This window comes from Peromyscus californicus, unplaced genomic scaffold, assembly GCF_007827085.1.
Source record: "Peromyscus californicus insignis strain IS unplaced genomic scaffold, ASM782708v3 Scaffold_19__1_contigs__length_69161282, whole genome shotgun sequence".
NCBI lineage: Eukaryota > Metazoa > Chordata > Mammalia > Rodentia > Cricetidae > Peromyscus > Peromyscus californicus.
The window spans coordinates 62,611,167-62,628,877 of NW_026294491.1; the positions used below are offsets into that span (position 1 = coordinate 62,611,167).

Consider the following 17,711-nt stretch of genomic DNA (forward strand, 5'->3'; position numbering starts at 1 on the left):
GCCGGATCGATGACGTATTAGAGGAGGTCACCGCCGGGGTGGTCGGACACGCCCCTTTCCTGTGGGCGCGCCGCCCTGGCGCTCAGTTTTTGCGTATTTCCGGAGCCCGTTCCACGCCTGCATCCTGCTTTAGGTGGCTACACCTGCCGTGGGCCTCTGGATTCTCTGAGTGGAGTGTTTGGAAGTGCCACCTTTTTGACCCTACGCCATGGGAGTGACTTGGTAGGAATGCAAGGGTTTCTGTGGGGCGGAGCTTGGGGTCGCGAAGGCGCCTGTAAGCCTGTAGTGGCCCGGAGAGGGGGATTCGGACCGAGATTCTCCGTTCCTCGCGGGCTGCAAAGCTGTCTTCGGGTCGTGTGGAGCAAGGGACACCGTGTGGTGCTTCTTCCTTCCCAGACGCATCCCTTTGCAAAAGCGAGCGCTTCATCCCGAGAACCTGCCAGGAATTGTACCTTCTTTTTCTTGGTACTTCTTCCCATCCGTGAGGCATTTGTACCGTAGGACCCAAAAGTTGGAAATAGGGTTTCTGGACTAGGAATTATTTGCAGGCAGGGATGAAAAAGGGCGCAAGGAGAAAGTGACTTTTACATTTTGCTTGCAGTGATAGCAGCCTGGCTTTAATTTGGCCGCTTTAAGATACTGGGTCTAGTGTCAGAGGGAGGGGAGAGGGAACTGTTGAGGGTTTGGAGATCGGGTCCCAGGCACGTTAACAATTCAGGAACCACTTCCTATATGTTTGAGTCAGTTTTTATTGACTTTTTTTTATCTCAAACATGTTTTAAATCTCACTTGGAAAAAGAGGTGGTTGGTAACGTCTGCATGCTGTGCTTTCCTGGGCATTAATTACAAAGCACGAGGTCTCAGCACGTTAAAAAATCTCGGGAGTGGTGTGCATCTTCCCAGTTAGAGATGCCTGGATGCCAGGGTTCGTCAAGTTACGGGCCACAGGTTTGTTCAGTGAAAGGTGCGTGTGAGAAGTTGTTCAGGTAGCCTAGGCTCTTGCAGGCTTTTTACGTGCTCCACAGTTGACACCAGGAGCCTCATCTCAGCCTCATCACACTGTAAAGAGTGCCTGTCGGCGATGAAAATGGAAATCACAGTAGAGTCTCTGAGCCCTAGAATCCGCCATCCCCCATCTTTATGTGTGCTTTTACGGGCGTGTAGGACAGGTGCTCTGTAACTTCCGATCACCTGCCTCTGCTCCTGCGTCCTGGGATTACAGGAGTGCTCCACCAATGCCTGCCTGCCTTGGGTTCGTTGTACAGAGAAGGTAGTCCCTGGGAAAAGGGTTCCCCTACCTACTAGTATCCGTTCAACTTTCTCAGAATCCCAGAATTTCTGTCACAGTGTCAGTTTAGCGATTCCCTTCTGTTTCATATATTGCTTATTGGTGCTTTTTTCAAACAGAGTACAGGTTTTGGTAACAGTAGGGTTCCCACTTAATAGATTTATCTAACTGATTGATTGTAAAGTAAAACAAAACACAGTAGTTTGGAAAAAGTCATGACTTTCTCATACAGTTAAGTACCATCTGTGCTATTATTTATTTACTGTTCATACAGTAGATCTCAGCCAAGTGTGCTCCTCTAATTCCAGCACATGGGAGGCCGAGCAGGAGAAGGCAAGTGTGAGGTCAGCTGGGGCTCATGTAGTGAATTCCAGATGAGCAATGACTGCAGTGTGAGTTCTCGGGCTCCAAAAGTCTCTTTAGATCCATTTTAGCAGACTCTACCTTGCCAGTCAATGTGGCTCACGCCTTTGATCCCAGTACTCAGGTAGCAGAGGCAGGCAGATTTCTGAGTTCAAGGCCAGCCTTGAACTTGGTCTACAAATTGAGTTCCAGGACAGCCAGGGCTACACAGAGCAACCCTGTCCTGAAAAACCAAATAAATAAATAAATAAGTAAATAAAATTTAATAAATATTAGCAGGCCATGACATCCCTAGAGGCAGTGTAGGAGAATGGGTAAAGAGTGTAGATGAGGCACTCGGGAGGCAGAGGCAGGGGCAGGTGGATCTCGTGTGAGTTCCAGGACAGCTGGGTCTACATAGAGAAACCCTGCCTCAACAAAAAATAAAGAAACAAACAAAACAACAAAAAAAAGCACAGAGGAGGAGCCAGGTTGCATGGCGTTGAATCTTGATGATACTGTCCATTAAGTGTATGACCTTGTCCAGGTCGTTTAGTCTTCGTGATTTCAGTTTCCCCATTTGCAGTAAGTTGATACAGGACAGGACCTTTAGAAGGTTCAGTCACTCCATCTGAAGGGGCACACCTTGGATCCCAGCACTTGGGAGGCAGAGGCAGGCAGATTTTTGTGAATTGGGAGGCTAGCCTGGGCTACATAATGAGTTCCAGGATAGCCAGAGCTACATAGTGAGACCCTGTCTTAAAAATAGAAAGAGACAGAAAGAAAGAAAGAAGGAATCCATCAGAAGGCCTACAGTTCTTGCACAGAGCTGGTGCTTGACAGTAATTGCCACGGGGAAGCTGCTCCTTGGGGAAGCTACATCATAAGGTGAAAACCTGGGAAACAATTGAAGTTCTTGAAACGACTGTTGAGCCTCTTTTTCTAGGCTGATGCACTTGAGGGCTGCTTTCTCTTGGTTCTTGGTGCTGTTAAATGGGACTCTTTGATAGTGGGAAAGCTCTGGGCACAATGTCTAGAGCACAGTCTGCCAGCTGCCTGTGGCTCAGTCCTGACAGAAGCAACTTCTGGTAGAGTTTATGTTGACTCACTATTTGGGCCCAAATAGCAGGAAGTGGCTGGTCACATTGTGTCCTTAGTCAGGAGGAGGGGCCCGTCCTGCTCAGCTGTTTATCCACTCCTGGTTTAGTTAAATATAGACTCTCAACAGACTTAGTCAGGAGTCTAGGTCTCAGCTGGGCCGTGGTGGTGCACGCCTTTAATCCCAGCACTTGGGAGGCAGAGCCAGGCGGATCTCTGTGAGTTTGAGGCCAGCCTGGTCTACAGAGGAAGATCCAGGACAGGCACCAAAACTACACAGAGAAACCCTGTCTCGAAAAAACAAAAACAAAACAAAATGGGGGAAAAAAAAGAGCTAGGTCTCAGCCAAGTGTACACCTGTAATTCCAGCACCTGGGAGGCTGAGACAGGATTGCTAAAAGACTGAGGTCAACTTGGGCTAATGTAGCTAACTCCAGATCAGCTTTGGCTGTACGGAGACCCTGTCTCTAACAAATAATCAGTGATTCTAGGTTCTCTCAGCTTGGCAGCATACACCATCAATCACAATCACTGTACAACTCAGTGGTACTTAATGTGTGCAATGTGTATCACCTAGAATCATCACTTAAATGTTGGTACACATGCCTTACTTGGGGAATGCTGATGTGGTAGAAAACTTAATGTGCCCCCCCCCCCCCCCTTGTGAGACACTTGAGACGTGTGCTCTCCTTGTTAGAGGAACCCTTGGGAACTGTGGGCCTCTTCCTTTCTCAGGTTTAAGGGGCAGGGATCAGAGTTAGTGTTGTCTAAAGTAATTCCTAGCCCTGTTGATCTGTTACCTGTTTGGGAAGTGGCTGAGCCAGAACATATCTGTCTCTGGACACTGCTGACTTGGTGTTGTGTTTTTCAGTGTGTCCCAGATGCCTGTGGCTGAGGGCAGGAGTGTCCAGCAGACAGTGGAGCTCCTCACCAGGAAATTGGAGATGCTTGGGGCAGAGAAACAAGGAACATTTTGTGTGGACTGTGAGACTTACCACACAGCTGCCTCCACCCTCGGTGGCCAAGGTGAGTAGATGGCTGTGAGCGGGTGGTTTGATGCTGGCTTGGAATCCCACACATATTTTTATTCATTGGCATCTGTTTGCCATGGCCACATTGCAGTTTGGACCTACTTGTTTGTTGAATTAAAAATTTGTTTTTATTTTTAATTGTGTGTGTGTGTGTGTGTGCGTGTGTGCGTGTGTGCTCGAGAGTGTGTACACTCCTGTATGTGGATATGTGCACGTGAGTGAAGGTGCCTATGGAGGCTAATGGTGTCAGATCCCCTTGAGCCAGAGTTACAGGTGGTTGTGAGCCACCTGGTATGGGTGCTGGGAACTGAACTTGGATTCAAGGCCAGCCTGGGCTAGAGAGTGAGAGGGAAAACAAATTGTCTACAACACCCGGAAGTGCTTTCTTCATTAAAGAATAGTGTTGGGGCTGGGGCGATGGCTCATCAGTTGAGAGCACTGGCTGTTCTTCTAGAGGACCCAGGTTTGATTCCCAGCGCCCACATGGCAGAACAACCACTTGGAACTCCAGTCCTAGGGGATCCAGTGCCCAGTGCCCTCTGTGGACATCTGGGGTGCAAGTGGCGCACTAAAATACACGAATGCAAAACAGCTGTACGCATAAAATAAAACATTAAAAACAGTGTCCTAAGAGGTGATGTCATGGCTCAGTGGTAGCGCACTCGCCAAGCATGTGTAAGGCCCTGGGTTCAGTCCCCAGCAATCCCCCTTTCTACTCACACAAAGTCCTTAGTTGCTTTTTAAAAATTTCAAGGCAGTGCAGCTTCATGTAGTACGAATCAGATATGTAATTCCAGTGTATAGACCTGAGAACAGAATAGGATCAACTTTGAGTGGCTCTGCGGACTGACATGCCATTAACTGGATTTTAAAAAGGTGAAAGGTGAATTGGCAGTGCAGACTGAGGAATGGGTGCTGGAGGCTCAGTGCAGAGCCGGCTAAGCTCAGCAGGGGGCAGCAGAGAGGCCAGTGCACTACAGGGAAGGCACTGAACTCCCGACCTCCTGCCGGCTTTCCCTCTCCATTACTAACATTTTAAACAAGGGATTTGTTTACTTTATTTATTTTGTTTGTTTTTTTTCGAAACAGGGTCTCACTGTGTAGCCCCGGCTGTTCTGGAACTCACTCTGTAGACCAGGATGGCCTTGAACTCACAGAGATCTGCCTGCCTCTGCCTCCCAAGTGCTGAGATAAAGAAGTACACCACTATACCCAGCTTTATTTTGTTTATGTAGATGGGTGCCCATGGAGGCCAGAAGGGAGTGTAGGATCCCTTGGAGCTGAAGTTCCAGGCACTTGTGGGCAACCCGGTGTGGGTGCCGAGATCTGCCCTCTAGTCTCCTGACAGAACAGTCAGTGATGAGAACCATCGAGCCATCTTGACGGCTTCTTGTTATACTCTTTTCCCTGCTGGAATACCACCTTTCCTGCTGCCCCGTGGGGTGGAAGTACTTCTTCCACAGCCTCCTTCAAGTCCTGTTTTTCCTTTGATCTTTTCTTATGCTAAAGTCTTAGATTTCTGGTCCCTTTCAGGTAGTCACTCTTTTTAAAATTTTATTTTGTATTAGTTAATTAGTTAGGTTTTTTGAGATAAGGTCTTATGTAGCTCAGGCTAGCTTTGAACTTGCTTTGTAGCTGATGACCTTGTGTTTCTGATCCTCCTGCTTCTACCTTTCTAGTACTGGGATCTGAGGTGTACATTCAGATTATGTGGTGCTGGGATTAGAACCCAGGTCTTCATGCATGCTAGGCAAGGACTATCATTACCAGACCCTTTTTATTCATTCATTTGTTCATTTAGTGGGTGGGGGTGTGGGGGGTGTGGGTGTGTGTGTGTGCGCACATGGGCTCACGAGCTTGAGCACCATGGCATGGGTATGAAATTCAAAAGCAGCTTTCTGGAGCCTGTGTTCTCCTCCCGTCATGTGGATCCCAGGGATCAGACTTAATTTATCAGGCTTAGCAGCAGGCACCTTTACCTCTGACCCATCACTAGCCTTATTTGTGTGTGTGGTTTTTGTTTCGTTTTGGTGTTTGTGGGGGGCATGCACTGGAGTGTGGGTTTAAGAGGTTGTGCGTGTGCACCCCTGTGAAGGCTAGAGGAGGACATTGGATGTGGGGTGCTTTCTTCTCTGCTCTGTCGATTGCCTCGAGACAGGACTGTAGCTAGAGTTTTCCTGCCTGGCCCACAGTCAGGACAAATCTCTCTCACCCGCCAGTCCCAAGCCGCTCAAACCCGACCAAGTAAACACAGAGACTTATATTGGTTACAAACTGTATGGCCGTGACAGGCTTCTTGCTAACTGTTCTTACAGCTTAAATTAACCCATTTCTATTAATCTATACCTTGCCACGTGGCTTGTGGCTTACTGGTACTTTACATCTTCCTTGTCCTGATGGCGGCTGGCAGTGTCTCCCCACTCAGCCTTCCACTTCCCAGCTCTATTCTCCTCCTTGTCCCGCCTATACTTCCTGCCTGGCCACGGGCCAATCAGTGATTTATTTATTGACCAATCAGCAACACATTTGACATACAGACCATCCCACAGTACTTCCCCTTTTCTTTTCTTAAAAAGGAAGGTTTTAACCTTTACATATCTCCAAAGTCAGCTTGGTATATTTGGGAATTTGGGCGTAGCTTTTCTTACTACTTCCTGCTGGAGGAGGGCGCTGTATCTTATGGGGACACAAAGAATATTTTAGGATTATGGAGTAGTCCATGAGGGTGTATCGTCTGAGCCAGTTGCCTTGAAACGGTTCTGGATGTTGGATCATCTGGGCCTTGGTGTCACCTTTCAGGGGGTCTTGGCTGGTCAAACCTGATGTATCTTAATCTGGAACAAATCCATAGTCTCTGGCTTTCTGTGGGAACAAAAGAGACTCTTTTCCAAAGCAACATATCCTTACATCTAAATTTTGAAGTCAAGGTACCTTTAAAATATACATTTTGGCATAACTCAACAGCTTTTGTAATCAAATGTTTTTCTTCAGTTACGAATATCAAAGAGAACATAATCCAGATTCTCTGTGTAATATTCATCTTTACGTGGCTTATTTTTTATATTAATTTTACTGTCTCTTTAAAGACTTTATTTTTTAAAACTATGTATTTGTTTATATAACTGTATATATCACCATATATTACCTTTTTTGTCTCTTTCAAGCCTACGTATATATATATATTTTACATACATTGTAAACTATTACATCTAAATCTGTCTTATTGTGAATCTATTGCTTTAAACTGTAGCAGCTGTGGCTGTTGGCTCCGCCCACCTCAGCTTCCCAACATGGCGGCGGTATGCTTACCGCCAGCTCTGGGAGCCATCGTGGGTCTATGTTTTTATCCAAGCAGCGTGTAGCCCAGAAACCTCTTTTTTTTTTTTGTTTTGTACTAGCAAAGGCTAAATCCATCAAGCAGCTTAATGTGCCATTTGCAGAGGCCTCATTTCCGCCATACCGCAGGTCGAGCGCGCACGCTAGGAACCCGCCAGTAGCTCAAACCAGCAGCTGTCGCTCATTTGAGAGAGACAATTAGGAACTGTTTTTAGCTCCGTTTTAGAATCTTTTCTCAGGTTTTAGGTGGAAACTCTTGCCACCACGTTGGGCACCATTTGTAGCTAGAGTTTTCCTGCCTGACCCACAGTCAGGACAAATCTCTCTCACCCGCCAGTCCCACAACCGCTCAGACCCAACCAAGTAAACACAGAGACTTATATTGCTTACAAACTGTATGGCTGTGGCAGGCTTCTTGCTAACTGTTCTTACAGCTTAAATTAATCCATTTTTATTAATCTATACCTTGCCACGTGGCTTGTGGCTTACCGGTACTTTACATCTTCCTTGTCCTGATGGCGGCTGGCAGTGTCTCCCCACTCAGCCTTCCACTTCCCAGCTCTATTCTCCTCCTTGTCCCGCCTATACTTCCTGCCTGGCCACGGGCCAATCAGTGATTTATTTATTGACCAATCAGCAACACATTTGACATACAGACCATCCCACAGTACAGGACCTCTCCCTGAGCTGGAAGCTGGACATTTTGGATAACTGACTGTCCAGTGGATCTCAGGATCCACCTCTCTCTGCTCCCGACACTGGGATCACAGACATGTACAGCCTTCCAGGTTTTTTACCTGGGTGCTGAGGATTAGAAATTAGGTCATCACTGAGCTATCTTCCCAGCCCCCAGTCCCATTTTTCAAAGTAGATTTGTGCATCTGTTTATCTATATTTTTACTTCATGTGTGTATATGTGTATATACGTGCACCCGAACAAGGAGGTAGAGGTCAGAGGACAACTTGCAGGCGTTGGGGCTCTCCCACCATCTCCCAGAGATCACACTCAGGTTGTCAGGATTGGCAACAAGAGCCTTAACCTATTGAGTTGTCTTCCTGGCCCTCTTTATCTTTTCCAGATAGGGTCTTGCTGTGTAGCCCAAACTTGGGACAGTTATACTGCCCAAGCCTCTTGAGTGCACAGAGCTACCATATTGTGTTTATTTATTTATTTTGTCGCTCTCCGCACCCTCAGCCTCAGCCTTCCAGTGCTAGGATTACAGACTTGAGCCACCTTTTTAAAGTTTTTTTTGGAGGGGTGGGCGGGGTTGGGGGTGGGGCGTGGTGGTGGTGGTTGGCAAAATGGTAAAGGTGCTTGCCACTGAGTCTGACACTTGAATTTTATCCCCAGGACCTACATGGTGGAAGGAGAGATCAGACTCTCCCAAGTGCTCTCCTCTGAATCATACACATGCCATGACACATGTGTGCCCCTGCCCCGTGACATAAATGTAAATTAAATAAATAAAAGGCTTTAGGGGGCTAGGGAGATGGCCTCATTGGTAAACTTCTTGTCTTGTAAGCATGAGAGTTGGAGTTTGGATCCCTAGAACCCACTTTAAAAGTTGGGTTCAAGCCAGGCATGGTGGTGCATACCTTTAATCCCAGCACTGGGGAGGCAGAGGAAGGCGGAGCTCTGTGAGTTTGAGGCCAGCCTGGTCTGCATAATGGGTTCTAGGACAGAGTTCCAGCCAGAGCTACATAGTGAGGCACTGTCTCAAAAAAAGGTGAGTGCAGCAGCAGCAGCAGCACATTGTTGTCATCCCAGAGCTGGGGAGGTAGAGATGAGGAGGATCCCTGGGGTTTGCTGGCCTGATAGCCTTGCTCTGGGTTCAGTGAGAGCCCCATCTCCAAACGTAAGATGGTGGCCCCCACTCATGCACATGCAGATAGCACTAATTGGGCTTAGTGCGTTCTTAAGAACAAAGTAGGCAAGGACATGCAGTTGGAGGAGCAGGCAGGGTTTGAAGATGGATGGTTTTGAGTGGATAGTAAGTATTTCAAATTGTGGCCATCTGCTCTCTTGTAGTGTGTGAAGGAGAATTTTGGGTTCAATGTTTTGCCTTCTTCCAAGTCCTGTATAAAAAAATATATACATAGCTCTCCCTCTTTGGAGAAAGCCTGTAGAAAAGCAGATAAGAAGGTTCAGCAGGAGGCCGGGCGGTGATGGCACACGCCTTTAATCCAGCACTCGGGAGGCAGAGCCAGGCGGATCTCTTGAGTTCGAGGCCAGCCTGGGCTACATAGAGGGTTCCAGACTGTCCAGAGATACATAGTTAATCCCCCATCTTTGAAGAAAAAGCATCTAGAAAACCAGTAGAATCAGTGAGTGAGCCGGGGCTGTTCAGTGGGGAGCGCCAGCCTAGCGTGTGCAAAACTCAGGGGTCTAGCTCTGTAGCCCAGTACCACAAAGTAAGCAACAAGGAAATCAAGCCAGCTTTGGTAGCACACTCCGGTAATTCCAGCATTAGGGAGTTACAGCCACATTCCAGACCTTTCTGGGTTATGTAACAAGACCCTATTTCAAAAAACCAAATCAAGCCAAGTGGTGGCACACGCCTTTAATCCTAGCACTCGGGAGGTAGAGGCAGTGTAATCTCTGAGTTCAAGGCCAGCCAGGCCACACAGGTGAACCCTGTCTCTCAAAACAGAAGAAGATAAAAAGGGAGGTGGTGGTGCTGGAGAGATGAGCGTTCAGAGCGCTGGCTGCTCTTCCAGAGGACCTGGCATCCGCATGGCAGCTCACAACTGTCTGCAGCTCCAGTTCCAGGGCTTCTGACACCCTCACACCACATACGTGCAAAACACCAATAAACAGGGCTGGAGAGGTGGCTCAGAGGGTAAGAGCACTGGCTGCTCTTCCAGAGGTCCTGAGTTCAATTCCCAGCACCCACATGGTGGCTCACAACCATCTGTAATAAGATCTGGTGCCCTCTTCTGGTGTGCAGGCAGAACACTGTATACATCATAAATAATAAATCTTTAAAAAAAAAACCCCAATAAACGTAAAATAAAAGTAAATTTAAAAAAAGAAAAGAAAAAACCAAACCAAATCTAACCAACTAAAACAATAGTACATAATGAGGAAGCAGAGACTAGAAAGGGGCTTGAAAGTACAGCTTCCGTTCCCAGAGCCCAGGTTCCTTCGTAGTGTACTTGCTTTCCTAGCTGTCTCCCCAACACCTGCAAGCTTTTGTCCTTACCTGCAGGAGGCACTGCCAGCTTTTGAAGGCATGGCAGATAAAACTTAACTCAACTTGGCTGTTGCCTGCCTGCTGTGCTAGCCTAACGTTCACAGGCTTCCTATTCCAGAGCCTCCGCAGGAGCATTTCGATTTCTTCTCTGTGTAACAGCCCTACCTGTCCTGCAACTCTCTTTGTAGACCAGGCTGGCCTCGAACTCAGGGAGCTCTGCCTGCCTCTGCTTCCTGAGTGCTGGAATAAAGGCGTGCACCACCATGCCCAGTAAACATGTACAGTTCAAAGGAGGCATTTGCTGAGGTTGAGAGATATGCCAGATGTTGTTACTTCTGTTTTACTTTTATGTTTGACGTTCTGGGGCTGGAACTTAGGGCTAGGCCAGTATTTATTGCCAAGCAACACCACCAGCCCTTAGTTTTATTTATGACAGATGATAATCTAGAAAAGAGTCTCTGTATGGCTTACTAATCATGATGATAAAGTAGCCATCTGCGAGCTCACCACACAACTGTTCTCGACACCCTGAGACTCCCCGGGTACTCTTCAGGTGGGTTTAGCCCCTGTTGTCTGGCTGGCTTTTCCAGTTACCTAGCTTCTCTGGAGAAGGGCAGCTTTTAAGGATCCTTCCCCTTCTCAGACTGCCAGGGTACCAACTGCTGGCTGGCCTTGTTTGGTGCCCTTGACTATCCTGGGGTGAGTTGACAGAAGTCCTGATCGTGAGTGGGCCGTCTGTCCCTTGCAGGCCAGGCCGGGAAGCTGATGTACGTGATGCACAACTCTGAGTACCCGCTGAGCTGCTTTGCCCTCTTTGAGAACGGCCCTTGTCTGGTTGCTGACACCAACTTCGATGTGCTCATGGTGAAGCTCAAGGGTTTCTTCCAGAGTGCCAAGGCCAGCAAGATCGAGACCCGGGGCACTCGCTACCAGTACTGTGACTTCCTGGTGAAGGTGGGCACGGTCACAATGGGGCCCAGTGCCCGTGGCATCTCTGTGGAGGTAAGACCTTGGTGAAGGACAAGTGGACTATGCTATGGGCTGCACAACAGGGGTTCTAGAAGTTTCCCAGGGCCTGCTTGGTTCAGACTATTCAGTATCTATCTTGCCTCTACTACAGGGGTCTTTTGTTTGGGGTCGGGGCAGACTCATGTCTCAGGCCTTGAACTTACTTTGTACCCAAGCTTGATAAATTTATGGTCCTCCTGCTTCTGCCCCCAAGCACTGAGATTTCAGGAGTGTACCATTATGCCCAGCTTCTTTCTTCTGTTGTTTGTTTGTTTAAGACAGTCTCATTTGGCTTGAACTCTAATTCTTGTGCCATCACCTCTGAGTGCTGGGATTATAGATGTATTTCACCATGCCTGGTTTGTGTGGTGCTGAAGGTGCAGAGCAGGCCTTGGTGCTTGAGAGGGGAGAGAGGGAGAAAGGGAGAGAAGGGGGGAGAGAGGGAGTCAGTCTTAGCCTGTAATGTAGCCTGCTCTTGAATTCATGCAATCCTTATATCTCAGCCTACAAAGTGCTGGGATTATAAGAGTGAGCCACCATGTTTCCCTAAGAGATTTTTTAGATTTATTTTTTATTTTGTGTGTGTTGGTATTTTGCCTGTGTGTATGTCTGTGTACCACGTGTGCAGTGCCTACAGAGGCTAGAAGAAGGCATTTGATTGATGCCCTGGAATTGGAGTCAAAGGCTTTTTTTTTTTTTTGGTTTTTCAAGACAGGGTTTCTCTGTGTAGCTTTGCGCCTTTCCTGGAACTCACTTGGTAGCCCAGGCTGGCCTCGAACTCACAGAGATCCGCCTGGCTCTGCCTCCTGAGTGCTGGGATTAAAGGCGTGCGCCACCACCGCCTGGCTGCGCCACCACCGCCCGGCGAGTCAAAGGCTTTTTAAAGTTGTTAGTCACCATGTGGGTGCTAGGAACCAACTCCACTCTCAAGAGCAACATTCAATCTCTGGCCTAGGGTTGAAGTGGGTTCACGGCAAGTAAAAAGCTTAGCAAGACTCACTTGCAGAAAATTGAAGCCATAGTCAGGAAAGCAGAGGATAGGATATAGAGACACCAACCACCCTTCCCAAGAAGGGCCAGAGTGGACAGCTTTCTGAGGGGTGTGTGGGAGGTGGGATGTCAGTCATGTGCCTCTGTACCTCTCCTTGTCTTATGAGAGGTGTCCAGAGCTGTGGAACCTTTCCTTCTGGCATGAATATGCATATGAGATGCCTTCATCCAGTTGGTTTTTTAGTCAAAAAGATTGCTCCATTTATTTATTGTAGGTGTAGGTGTACATGTGCACAGCACATGAGTGGAGATCAGAGCGATCAGTTCTTTCTTCTTACCATGTGGGTCCTGGGGATCGAACTCAGGTTATCAGGTTTGATGGCAAGCATCTTTATTGGCTGGTAGCCTTCATCTTTGACCCTAAATATATAGGTGTTGAAAGTGGCATATGGGGAGTGTGGCAGTAGATAGCTTTCCAAATGAAAGTCCACAGCCTGTCGTGTGTCCAGCATTAACTGAGGTTTTAAAAAACAAAATAAAACAAGATATAAGCTTGCAGGGCCTATCTTTTGAAATGTGTCATTTAGTAATCAAGCAAAGCTGAAACACAAACTTCTTTGAAGCTAGTTTTGAAATACCAGCCGGGCAGTGGTGACACACACCTTTAATCCCAGCACTCGGGAGGCAGAGGCTGGCGAGTCTCTTGAGTTCAAGGCCAACCTGCTCTATGAAGCAAGTTCCAGGACAGCCAGCACTGCACAGAGAAACCCTGTCTTGAAAAAAACAAAAACAAAAATCCCCTGAAAGGCATTTGGCGTAGGGAATCAGGCTGTTGAGAGTCCTGCAGACTGTAGTTTCCTGTAGAGCATGTAGAAAATAAGGATTCCCAAGGCTGGTGCATGCCTCCTGTCTCAGCACTTAGGGGGTGGAGGCCAGAGGATTCTGAGTTTGAGGCTAGCTTGGCTACATAACAAGTTCAAGGCCAGCTTGAGCTACACAGTTAAATCCTGTCACAGAGTAAGAACCAGAGGAAAGTGATTCTGGGGAGCATCCCTGGTAGAGAAATTACCCTAGTGGCAGTTTCTTTTCAGGAACCTCCAGGACCAAGATTCTGTAGTCTTTTCAATGTGTAACTCTGAATGGTAGCAGTGGTAGGAGGAGGGAGAGAAGCAAGCCTGGTCCTTGTCCTTACCCTTGCTGTCTTCTTCTGTCCCAGGTGGAGTATGGCCCTTGTGTGGTGGCTAGTGACTGCTGGAGCCTCCTGCTTGAGTTCCTACAGAGTTTTCTAGGTAGCCACACGCCAGGGGCCCCCACAGTATTTGGGAACAGACATGATGCTGTGTATGGGCCAGCAGATACCATGATACAGTACATGGAACTCTTCAACAAGATTCGAAAACAGCAGCAAGTGCCCGTGGCTGGCATCCGTTAGTGACTGGCAGCTGCCCACCTGCTGAGCTGTCACCAGGGTACTGCCCAGGAGGAGCAGGTGCTGCACTCGGGGTCCTGGGGCTCTGGACCCCCCTCCTGACCTATTTCAGCTGTTTGTTACTTCACGCCTTAACTGGATTTGGCTTGTCCTCAAGGATGGTAATTGTGAAGAATGGAGAAGCTTGGGCCTTTCCTGCTGTAGGGTATCGGCAGGACAGGGTGGTCCCTGCCAGCTCTGAAGGTGAAGACTGTCTGTGACCCCAGCTCCCGAGGATTTGGTATAGGCCACAGTGGCCACACTCTGCTGTACTGTGGCTGTACTGGGTGGAAGCCCCTGCTTGAGGACGTGGCTGGCCTCTCCTGGAGATGGTTGGGTGGCGTGACTGGATTGCTCTCGCTTTCTGGCTATTGGCCGTAGTGATGGCGAACAGAACTGAGTCTGCTCGAGTGTTGCTTTCATCCTTTGAACTCTGATGGCCTCCCTTTCTGTTTTGAAGTGTGTGAACCCATAGGCTAGGCTGCTACAGCAACACCAAAGCGTGGGCTCTTCCTGCACATTTTATCTTTTCTTACCCAATAGTTCAGAGGCAGTCAGTTCCCCAGGGCGAATTAACTGTAGGGTTAGCACAAACTAGGCTTCTTACATCTTATTGGTGGGTCACCCCAGTAATGTTTTCCTTACCACAGGATCTGCGCGCACTCATTAGCTCCATATTCACAGTCCACTGGGAAGAGAGAGAGAAGGGAGGTTCCTGCCAGAGTTGCTCACATCACTTTGTCTAGGATCTCCTGCTGTGCTTCACACGTTGTCTTCTTGTCAAACGTGAGCCTTGAAGTTACTCATTGATACCACTGCTTACCTACCTCACCCCTGCCACAGAAACAGTTAACCAGGCTAACATTTGAGATGCACATAGATAGGCTTGGGAAAATGGTTAGTATACAGAGTGTAGGTGTCACTGAGGAGTCTGTCCTCAAGTCCGCTAAGCAGACGTCCCAGCGCATGTCTTACATACTGCAGCTGCCAGGCGCTGCTCACACTTACCCTAGCTCTGGCTGTAGGGTCTGTTATCCACGTTGCTCACTGTTCCTTTCCCTCGCTTTTGTTGTTAGTTAATGTTTGTTCGTTTTGTTTCTGCACTTTAAAAATTGAGGTATGTTTTAGGTATCACAATAAAATCTACAAATACTACATTTGGGCCGTCTATGTTTGGTCTTGTTGCAGTCTCTTTACTTTGTACTCTCTATAGGTTGCCTCAGATCTTCTGTGGGTGAGACAATGTGCAGGCAGAATTTTGAACATACGTACTCCTGAAAACACAGCTGTTAAATGCAGTAAACATGGACTCCTGGCACGTACATAAGAAGGGGCCCAGTTCTTAGAAGATAAAGAGAAGCGTGTGCAATCAACATCTTGTTAGTTGTAGTTGGCTTACTTGCACATTCCCAGTGTTCTTTATTTTGGTGTTTTGGTTTTTTTAAAGATTTTTGTTTTTAATTATTTGTGTGTGTGTGTGTGTGTGTGTGTGTGTGTGTGTGTGTGTGTGTGTGTGTGTGCGCGCGCGCGCTCCACACCACGCCCGCCAGGCCATGCGCACGGTGCCCTTAGGAGCCAGAAGGAGGCATCCGATTCCCTGGTTGGTGTTCCAGGCAGACGTGGGTGCTGGGAACTGGGTCAGGTCTTCTGTAGGAGCGGCAAGCACTCTTAACTACTGGGCTTTCTCTTCAGTCTTTTCACTCTGCTCTTTTCCATTTGAACTCAGGTTTGACTAGCTTTAAACCTAGTGACATGAGATGAAGCTTGAAGAATGGCCACATGAGTGCTTTGCTTTGTCCTTGTCACTTAATGGGAGCATGGCACTGAAAGAACCTGCCTCAGCAGAACCCGATAATGGAGCGGGTGATGGCTCTGCTGGCAGAGCACAGGACTGAACTGTGACTGGTGGGAAGACCGTGTGTCATCTGGCCACCATGTGCAAATCTGGATGCGGCTTCTTGGAATACTGTGGGACACAGCTGTCATCACGTAACTGCTTGAAAGTTCCAGTTGTGTACACGTTGGGATTATTTGTATAAATTTAAGGGAAAGAGGGATGATTATCATTTTATAAATACTAGAATCTGGGGCTTCTTATTCAGCCAGACTTGCTGGCCAGCAAGCCTCAGGAATCTGCTGCGATTACACACGTATTCCTCCACACTTGCCTTTTTACCTGGCTGCTGGGGACTGGACTCAGGTCCTCGTGTGCCCGGCAAGCACCTCACTGACAGAGCTATCTCCTCAGTTCCAAGGCAGAGTCTTTGTTTTTCTTTCTTTTTTTTTTTTTTTTTCTTTTTTGAGACAGGGTTTCTCTGTGTAGTTTTGGTGCCTGTCCTGGATCTCACTCTGTAGAACAGGCTGGACTCGAACTCATGGAGATCCGTCTGGCTCTGCATCCCGAGTGCTGAGATTAAAGGTGAGCACCACTGCTGCCTGGCTAAAGATTCTTGATTTTCTTGCATTCTGTTTCATTTTCCAACATAGCTATTCCAGGCCCTATAGTACAGGCTAACTTTAAAATATTTTAAATTGTGTGCGCGTGTGTGCATGTGCATGTAAGTGCAGTGCCTGAGGAAGCCAGAAGAGGGCATATGCCTTGGAGCTGGAGTCATACACAATTGTGAACATGCTGACCTGGATGCTGGGAACTGAACTGGGTTCCTCAAGAAGAGACTTTTACACTCTAATCCCTGAGCCATCTCTCTACCTACATATAGGCTCATTTTTTTTTTTTTTAATTTATTTATTTACTATGTATACAGCATATATGACTGCAGTCCAGAAGAGGGCACCAGATCTCATTACAGATGGTTGTGAGCCACCATGTGGTTGCTGGGAATTGAACTCAGGACCTCTGGGAGAGCAGCCAGTGCTCTTAACCTCTGAGCCATCTCTCCAGCCCCATATAGGCTCATTTTTAAGGGTTATGTAGATTATACTGAACTTTCTTTGGAGTTCATTAAAAAGAGAATGCAGCCCAGCACACCTTTAATCTCAGCACTCAGGAGGCAGAGACAGGAGGAACTCTTGAGTTTGAGGCGAGCCTCTATATCGTGAGCTCCAGGACATCTAAGACTATATAGACACTGTCTTGTTGTTGTTTGTTTTGTTTTGTTTTTCGAGACAGGGTTTCTCTGTGTAGCTTTGTGCCTTTCCTGGAACTCACTCTGTAGCCCAGGATGGCCTTGAACTCACTGCCTCCTGAGTGCTGGGATTAAAGACGCGCGCCACCACCGCCCAGCTGACACTGTCTTAAAAAAAAAACAAAAATAAATAATTTAAGGCCTGCGAGATGGCTTGCCAGGTAAAGGCACTTGCCGCTCAAACCAAGCCATCTGAGTTCAGTCCAAGGAAGGTGGAAAGAGAAGCAAGCCCACAAACGTGCTGATTTCACAGGTCCGGGGACAGCATGTCATGTCTGTACTCCCCCTAACGTGTGCACATACCCGCACACACACTAAATACTTCAAAAAGGGAAGTTTGGAGAGTACATTTATGTCACCTGGGTTGTCCTGGAACTGAATCTAACAGTGGGATCTTTCATTGTGTGGGAAAGGCAAGGCTGGGCTTGTGACAGGTGTGCTGGGGTTGCCAGTCAAAGGGGTGAGAACGCCGGGTAGGAGACAGCTGATTGGGAGCTAGCTGTAGTACTGGGCTTCACTAAATCAAATTTGCTCTTTGGGTTAGATCTGTATAGTGGGAATAAAGCCTGCTTTCTGTATAGTGGAATTGTAGAGATGTTGAAAGAGAAATAAATATATTATGCTTTGTGAACATGGAGATGCTGTCTCTGGCTTCTCTTTTATCTTTATCTTTTTTTTTTTTAATTTTATGCTTTGTCTGCATATATGTGTGTGTGGCCCACATGTATGTCTGGTGCCCACAGGGGCCAGAAGAGGGCACAGTTACAGATGTTTGTGAGCACCCATATGGTGCTAGAATCAAAGCCAGGT

General features: G+C 47.6%; 1 protein-coding gene across 1 annotated transcript; it reads left to right on the forward strand.

The window, feature by feature from the left end:
* The first annotated feature begins 93 nt into the window (after nt 1-93).
* Med20 (mediator complex subunit 20) lies at nt 94-14,912 on the forward strand. The gene is made up of 4 exons (XM_052745557.1): nt 94-222; nt 3,600-3,754; nt 11,038-11,291; nt 13,504-14,912. The coding sequence occupies exons 1-4, from the start codon at nt 209-211 to the stop codon at nt 13,717-13,719; spliced, it is 639 nt and encodes a 212-aa protein (XP_052601517.1). The 5' UTR covers nt 94-208; the 3' UTR covers nt 13,720-14,912.
* Nucleotides 14,913-17,711: the final 2,799 nt, after the last annotated feature.